Raw genomic sequence first — 8,779 nt, 5'->3', positions numbered from 1 at the left:
CAGGATCCTCTGCCATTTTCTCAGCAGAGGATGCTCGAGAGGCTTTGGAGTCTGACAATGATTCTTTACTTGTCTGCTGCCTTGTCTCGTACCTTTTGGGCATTCTTTTTACGTGGGAACCTTATTCCATCGAACAAATAAACTTTTCCCCCAAATCACCCACAAAAAACTGGGCGCGAAGAACCAAACTAAAGGTACTCTGGCGGGAGCTACCTCGTGTGTGACTGCTCTCTACATGCCGCCACCGGAAGTCGCTATTATTAAATATTAACAAAACATTATGAAAATACATGGATTGCCCCGAAGCTTAGATTGTGCGCCTCAGTACACCTGGGGAATTGACACAGTGAAACAGAAAGAGGTACGCTGACTTTCATCAGAACTATGACCAAGTTGCATTGTTTGAGGATTTCCTGAGACTTCCCCAACCTGTAGAGCATGGTGAACGTCTGCCGCAGACACAGGCCTAGTTAGGAGGAGCTGTTCCAGCCTTCCACATCTTCTGTAAGTCAAACGGCTGGCCCAAGATATAGCAGTCTTGGAGAATGCTGTGGAAAAGGCTATCCTGGATGCTAATAGACTGGAGGGTTCTGGGATTGGCTAAAGGGATCGTACATATATACTTTTTTTAAATGCCTACTCATTTAGAGAAGTCAAGAGTATTTTTGTAACACTACCCCTTTTGGGAGATGATCTATCCTCTTTTTTTTTATACCTGATTTGACCAATTCACTGCATTTTCTTCAAATTCCTTCCACTTTATTTTTCATTCTTTAAATTCCATTAGTTAAGGACACAAGACTTTCTCTGGTCATTCATTTTATCACTTTCCAAAATCTGGGTTCAGTCCGATGGCAAGAATGTACACATCCTTATTTATTTTTAATAAAATTTGGTTTGCAACCAAATGCATGGAAAGGCCACCTCAAATCTCCCTTGAGGCTTCTGCAATGAATCAACTAGCCACCTCAAACCCCTGATACAATGGATGGCTAGGACAGGACAGAAATGGTACACAAGTTGGGGTGGCTGGTGCTTTTAAATGTTAGCTGTTATCACCAGTAGCTGTACAACTTGCAGGTTGTGCTTTTCCCTGATTTTTCTCTTCAAAGCCGAATAACAAGACTTCAGCAAGATGCATCAAGCAGCAGTATGTGCTTGTTACACAAATGGACATTAAGAATTTACTTGCAGATTCTCAATTGACAGCTTTAATTGCAACAGAAGCACCATTTACTGGTTATTCAGGATTTCCACTGGGCAGCTGATGTAAGAATTTCAAAAGGAAATTCCCCGATGTAACGGTCTCCAGTGAATATGGGGACAAACAAAAAGGTCAAATACTTGAGATTTAGGACAGAGAGCAAGTGCAACATTAAATAAAGGATTATAAATTGTCAATTAACCAACTATACAATTGAAGCAAAAGTCAGGTGAACACTAAAGAACAAACTGTGTCTGCTTCAAATGCAAGATGGCCACCAGTACTTGAATGGCAAGTGCACTGGCTTGTGTATGTACAGAAAACTAATGACGCCACTCCGCTGTGCACATAACTGGTTAATCTGCTTTGAGAATAGAGTGAGAGTGATAATTGATAATGGAGAATTCAAATAGTTTTAATGGATTTTGTGGATTTTAGCACTCTTGCACTGTTCTCTGGTTGGATATCTTCAAAATATGACAGGTACAAATGTTGCTAGTTGTCGAAAGTTTAATTCCACCTGTGTTGGGACACCTGGAAGATTCTGAATATCATAACTGAATGTTAATGTACATCAGATTAAAAGGTTTGCATCTGTGCTAGCAAAACATTTTATGTAACTCTGGATAAATTCCTGAAGTGTACAGTAGATCCAGGCAATGAGGAATAAGCAGCAGCAGTTGTAAAATACTAGTCTGCAACCCCAACAATTGTTTAAGGATCTCTGTTCCTGGCCACTGCTTACTCTCTGAATGATGTCAGAGCAAATTTATTGCCATGGTGTTGGCAATAAATGCAGCCTAAAGGAACATTCCCATCATCAACTACCTGAAGGGATTGATAGTAGTGCTTGTGCAGAGAATGAATATTGACCAACTTAGTCAAATAGCCCTTGTCCTATGTAATTTTCTATTGCTGATGCTTTTTTTCTACTAGCTTATCTGGACCAATTCTCCTCTTTCTTCAAATCAGTGTTCCTGGTCAATTTTGATAAACCCAATTGTGCTTTGGAGAATATTCTCCATCCCTTTATTTGCCATACTTTGCTACCTAGATTCAGCACTGGCCAGTGTGCTACCTAGATTCAGCACTGGCCAATGTTAATGGTCTATGATCTTTCATGGGACCCCTTAAACTTAAAAAAAAGTCACAGGAATGTGGGCTTCATTGGCATGGTCAGCCCATTCCCCATTGCCCCGAGAATGTTGCAAGTTGCCTTCTTAAACACTGCAGTCCATCTGGTGCAGGTACTACCAAAGTGCTGTTAAGTTCCAGGATTTTGAAACAGCACCACAGGACCAAAGTCAGGATGATATGTAGCTTTGGAAGAGAACTTGGTGGTAGTGATCACAGGTTTGGACGGTGCTCTTGGAAGTTGCCACTTGCATACAAAGCTTGGAGTATCATTGTGGTTGCAATCATCTAGGCAAGTGAAGATTATTGCATCACACACCTGATGTCTGCATCAGATGGTGGACTGACCTCTGACTGGATGAAGGGAAGGTCATTAATGAAGTGGCTGAGGATGATTGGGGCCTAGGAAACTAGAACTCAATGACCGAAGGCTATAATCACAATCATCTTCCTTTGTGCTAGGTCGTACTTCAACCAGGGGAAATAGTCCCTTTCACCCAATTCTTCCAGCAGTCAAATACTGCTGTGTCAAGGAGAGTGACCCTCACCACTCGAGTTCAGTTTGTTTGTCAATGTTTGGATCAAGGCTGAAATGAGTTCTGGAGCCTAGTAACACTGGCAGAATTCCAATGGAGTGGAAGGGTATTGTTGAGAGTGCCCCTTGATAGCACTGTTTACGACACCTTCAAATCAGAGGATGATTGAAGGGAGGCTGATGGGGCAGTAATTGGAAGATTGGATTTGTGGATAGGACATAGCTGGGAATTGCCAGCTAAATGTCAATGTTATAGCCTTGGTCAGGGGTGCAGTGCACAAGTCTTCAGTATATAATTGCTGGGATATTGTCACAGTCCACAGTCTTTGCAGCATCCAGTACCTTCAGCTGTTTCTTGAAATCATGAGGTGTATCAAATTGGCTGAATATCACACTATTGTCAGCTGTAAGAAGCCGATATGAAATCATGCACTTGACTCTTCTGACGAAAGAAGCCTTGGCCTTTTGCACAATATCCTTGGCTTCCCCCATCATGGAGGATACCGATATTTATGAGGCCACTTCCACACTTGCAACTCACTTCACAGATGCTGCCCAACTTGCTGCTGAGTGTTTCCATTGAAATTGCCAAGTTATTTTTATCCCCCCAAACACTACCAGATAACTAATCCAGAAATAAGTGGCTCTATAACTGCTTGATAAGCATTAAAAAGCAAAATTTTACAGGTGCGACAGATCAATTTTAAAAATATTTATTAAATTTAAAGGCAGCACATCCTAATCATTGTTGGGATATACATTAATCACCGTTTCAAATGTAGAGGAAATATAGCCCAGAGATATCAAAATGTGACAAGAATCAAATATTTGACTCATTTGGCAAGATAAAAGTAGACATTATTACATTTGCACCATTGGCTGAATAACGCACTAAAAAAAGCTAAATCAAGATCCAGAAGAGAGCAACAATAAAATTATAAAAATATGAACTTCATTGTACAATCCTTCCAAACCTTTATATTAAAAAAAATCAAACATTCATTCTTGTTCAAAAACAAAATTCTCTATAACTTGTGTAAAATCAATTTTCATTCAAATTTATCTTGGTTTTTACTGAGTTACAAAGTAGACACCCCAGTTTTTCCAGTGAAGATCCATTTGATCAGTTGAACTTTTGTTACCCTTTGTACTCATGATCACAGTAGCCAATGTACAGCGGTTGAGCTGATATCCCACGTCTGCAAGAGGGAGAAAAATAAGTCACTTGCTTGTGCAAACTAATTCAGTAAACAGTAGGGTTCAAATGAAAGACTTTCAATTTGCTGCAAAAGCACTTCGTTATTAATTTAGAGTACCTAATCTTCCCCCCCCCCCAATTAAGAGGCAATTTAGCATGGCCAATTCACATACCCTGCACATATTTTTGGGTTGCGGGGGTGAGACCCATGCAGACAGGGAGAATGTGCAGCTCCATAATCATTTCCAATGCTCTAGAATTCTGTTTTGAGAATATTTTTATTGGAATTCTGTATTTAATATTAAAATAATAGTAACCACAACACCACCACAAGTGTCATGCGCTGCCACTGTGCCAGTAGCTCCAGTACTGCAATTCCATACCTTATTTGTATTAGTATTTTAAAAAAAGGTGTTTTTATTAGGACTTCATAATTGTACACAACTTAGTTACTGGCAGGATTATTTCCAACTACTCATTTTTCTGGTTGGGGAGGGGGACAAAAAAAACCTCCCTTACGGTTCTCCCCCCCCCCCCCCAACCGGATTAAGCACCTCCATCCAGGGTCCTCCCCCCAATCTCCATACCCAGCTCCTCCTCCCATTTCTGTCTGGTCTCATCCGGTGGGGTCCTGACCTTTTCCAGGAGTTCAGGGATGTCACCAAGTCCAACCCTACCATCATGCCCAGGTCTTCGTGGGAATGGTGTGTCCTCGTGGAGAAAGGGGCACAGCTGCAGGAACCCAAGCATATATGTGTGTGTATTTGGGGGCGGGGGACAGGACAGCAGAGAGATGCGGTGTCCAGTGCTCCAATGGGGGGGGGGGGGGGGGGAGATAAGAAAGAGGATAGAGGAGATAAAAAAAAGAGAAGCGAAGAGGAGGTCGGCAGCGGAGAGAGAGACACGGTATCCAGCACTCGAAGAAATGTCCCCGTGCAGAGGCCTCCTCTCCTCGGATCCAGTCTGCCTCCCTTAGCCCTCACAATGTTTGCCGCCCAGTGGTAGAATAGGAGGCTTGGTTGCCTTTGCTACCACAGGGAACCTTCCCCCTCTCCCCCTCGGACAAAGACCACGAATTAACTTGTTGACCCTGGTGAAGAAGGATTTGAGGAGGAACCTAGGCATTTTGACCTTCTGCGCTATTCCCCTAGCGAAAGAGGGAGTGAGTCCCATCTTTGCAGGTTCCTCTTCACCACCTCCACCAGACTGGAGAGGTTCCATTTGTGCAGCCTCTTCCAGGTGTGGGCCACTTGGACCTCCAGGTACCCGAACTTGGTTGGGGTCACCCAATGTCAGTTCCTCCAGCTCCGCTCCTCCCTCTTCGGGTTTACCAGTTGATTTTGCTCTTTCCCAGATGGAGTTTGTAACCAGAGAAGGCACTGAACTCCAAGGAGCCCTGTTATCTTTCCCATGCTGGCTAGGGGGTTAGACATGTAGAGGAGCAGGTTATCCACATAGAACAAGACTATGCTCTCTGCCACTTCTCCGAATCCCTGTCCAATGCTCTGCCGATCCAAGGGCGATGGTCACCGTTCAATTGCCAGCGCAACAGGAGCAGTTATAATGGCAACACCTGCCAAGTTCCCCTGTGTAGCCAAAAGTATTTGGAGCAGTTTGTTTCCTTGCCTTAGGAGCACTGTACAGGAGCTTCACCCACACAGTGAACCCTGCTCCAAGCCCAAACCATTCGGAGGCACTTACATACATGTGTGTGTCCACATGCGTGCGCATGTGTGGTGCCTTGCTGACAGGCCATTCAAGATGTCCACCGTCTTGACCAGGCTTGCTACCTCAGCCTAGAGTTCCCTTGGTCGGTGGCAGCTTCAGAGATCCCATGTTGTTTTTTCCCCTCGGCATGTAGCCTCTGCTCCATATTGTCCATTGCCTCCTTGAGAGGGGCTGTCGATGCTTCCACTGCTGACCCGTCTCCTCCCCATGTCTCTGGAGCTTGGGAGGTGGAGCAGCCCGTCAACCTGTCCATCAGCACCTGGGTCTGTGCTGGGAGCTCTGCAGGGTCGACCCTCACCAGTTCTGTACCTCCACATGCAGTTCCATGTTCAGAAGCGGAGGTTTCCCTCACCTTTACTGGCTTTTCAACTGGGGCAGCCGATTCTTTCCCACCCTACATGGCAATGCGTTTGATCACAATTGTTAAAGCTATTTCACAATGCAATGTGTAATTTTGAAATCACTCTTACCGGACCATGCGACAGCGATGTTTGGTTAACCTCTTGTATGCATCATTTATATCTGTTGTCTCTTCACTACTCCAAAGACGCTCACCAACAGCACTTGCCCGAGGCCTTCAGGGAAATGAAAAATGAATGTTTGAAACATTTGATCGTGCGTTCAGCAACTAACCAAAATGTTCACTTGACTCAGCAGAATTTGTTCAGTTATTCCAAATTCAGCACTCCCTCCAAGCAGCAAACCAAACTCTTTCACAGCTGCTCAAACTCCCAAGATACCTCCTGTACTCATCTCCAATACAAAAGCATGCAAATGAGATCTAACGGAGAAGAATTTGGGGAGATAATCTCAAATTTCAATAGTCCCATCAGTTAAATAATGGTGTCTGTGGCACCACAGATGTTACAAATCCATGACCCAGCATCGATGTCCCTTCAGGAGTCATGCTGTCTCGACTGACCTAGAGGGCAGTAGCGGTAAACCAGGGAATTACAAACTGGTGAGTTCCACGTCAGTGGTAGAAAATTACTGGAGGAAATTCTGAAGGAGAAGGCATGGGTTGATTAGGGATAGTCAGCATGCTTTTGTCAGAGGGAGGTCATGCCCAACGAATGTGATTTAATTTTTTGATAAGAAGTGATGGATTGGAAACTGGCTTAGTAATAGGACAAAAGATGGTGATAGAAAGCTGTTCGAGTAACTGGAGGCCAGTGTCCAGCAGCATACCACAGGTACGGGAGAATGAAAAGTTTACAGATGACACCAAGATTGGTAGGATGGTTAACAGTCGTAGGTTACAGGAAAATATAGATGGGTTGGTCAGATGATTTTAACCCTGATAAGTACGAGGTGATGCACTTTGGAAGAAGAAACATGACAAGGCAGTATGTAATGAATGGCAGGACACTGGGAAGCTCAGAGGAACAGATGGATCTTGTGGTATTTGATCAGAGATCCTCAAAGGCAGCAGAGCAGGTGAATAGCATAGTTAAGGCCCAGTTATCAGTCATGGTTATATTGGAGCTGTACAGAATGTTGGTTATGCCACAGCTGGAGTACTGTGTGCAGTTCTGGTCAACTCACTATAGGGAAGGTGATTGCACTGGAGGAGGTACAGAAAAGATCAGCAGGATGTTGCCTGGGATGCAGCACCCGAGCAAAAAAAGGAGGGGTTGGATGTTTTCTTTCAAGCAGAGAAAGCTGAAGGGGGAATATGACTGAGGTGTGCAAGATGGAGGGTTATGGACAGGGCAAATAGGAATGAGCTGTTTCCCTTGGTTGGGATCAATCACAATGGGGCATAAATGGTAAGGGGCAGGGAACTAAGAGAAAAAGAAATCATTAAGAGGGTGAGTCATAGAATCCCCAAGTGCAGAAGAAGTGCATTCGGATAGGGCTATGCCTACCCTTCGAAAGAGCACCCTACCTGGGCTCAATCCCAGCTCTAGCCCTGTATGTATGCCCACCCAATCTTTGGACACCAAGGAGCAATTCAGCATGGCCAATCCACCTACCTGCAGTGATGAGAATGTGGAATGCACTGCCTGGGAAATTAGTGGAGGCTGGAAACCTCAACCATTAAAAAGCACTTTGAACACTATCACATTTAAGGATAGTATGTGGGATTAACAAAAGATTAGGGGTAGCTATTGTTGCTGCAGACTTGATGGGCCCCATGACTGACTCAAATTTGTTGCCCTGCCCCCCCCCCCCCCCCCCCCCCCCCCACACACACACACTTTGCCCTGCCGCCCTGCCCCCCCCCCCCCCCCCTCCAAAACACACTTTTATTAAAATAAATTTAGAGTGCCCGATTTTCCCCCCCTCAATTAAGGGGCAATTTAGCATGGCCAATCCACCTACCCGGTGCATCTTTGGCCAAGGGCAGCATCATGACCAGTACAAGCTTGTAGGGCCGAAGGGCCTCTTCCTGTGCTGTATTGTTCTTTGTGGGGGGCAAGACCTATGCAGACACCAGGACAATGTGCAAACGCCACATGGCCTGTGGCTGGGATCGAACCCGGGTTCTCGACACAGACAGCAGTCAAACCACTGGGGCGCCCCAAATCCAAACAGGCAACCCCTATTGAATTACATTGCCTTGCATTAATACAGGTTTTATTTGGAAATGGAAAATAAATGAATAGCTAATGCATTACAGAAAAGAAATAAAATAGGTTTGCTACCATAAACGTGAAGCAAGATTGGTTGCATCTACATATTCGCCCCAGAGACAAGCCTCTCCCCCAATCACTAGCTTCTTCTGTGCTGCAGTTCCTGGATTTGAAAAAAAAAGAGGGAAGGTTACTACTGGACTTACATATCGTTAAGCCTGGTGCTTAGTTCAATTATCCAAAATCAATAAAAGTAGATTTTTAGAACTAAGATTATATTGTAGAAGTTAGTTAACGAACATTCATTGTAAAATCAGCACAACATACAACATTTCAATTGGCCAAAATAGTGCACGGACAATTATGCTACAAAATGCAGGTCTCCTTAATTTACAGACTAGAAA

At 44.2% G+C, this 8,779-nt stretch overlaps 1 protein-coding gene across 3 annotated transcripts in view; it reads right to left on the bottom strand.

The window, feature by feature from the left end:
* Nucleotides 1-3,570: 3,570 nt before the first annotated feature.
* Nucleotides 3,571-8,779, bottom strand: part of hexb (hexosaminidase B (beta polypeptide)) — a 74,436-nt gene continuing 69,227 nt past the window's right edge. For 2 of the 3 annotated variants that reach the window (XM_038805476.1, XM_038805477.1), the window contains exons 11-13: nt 8,448-8,538; nt 6,270-6,374; nt 3,571-4,072 (exon numbers count right to left, since the gene is read on the bottom strand). In XM_038805476.1, the coding sequence (XP_038661404.1) occupies nt 4,012-4,072; nt 6,270-6,374; nt 8,448-8,538 (257 nt within the window). In that variant the 3' untranslated portion in view covers nt 3,571-4,011. Of the gene's footprint in view, nt 4,073-6,269; nt 6,375-8,447; nt 8,539-8,779 lie in introns of those variants that run through there. The other variant, XR_005461648.1, reaches the window with a different exon arrangement.

Source organism: Scyliorhinus canicula, chromosome 8 (genome assembly GCF_902713615.1).
Source record: "Scyliorhinus canicula chromosome 8, sScyCan1.1, whole genome shotgun sequence".
NCBI lineage: Eukaryota > Metazoa > Chordata > Chondrichthyes > Carcharhiniformes > Scyliorhinidae > Scyliorhinus > Scyliorhinus canicula.
This window is presented reverse-complemented; position numbering and strand designations above follow the sequence as displayed.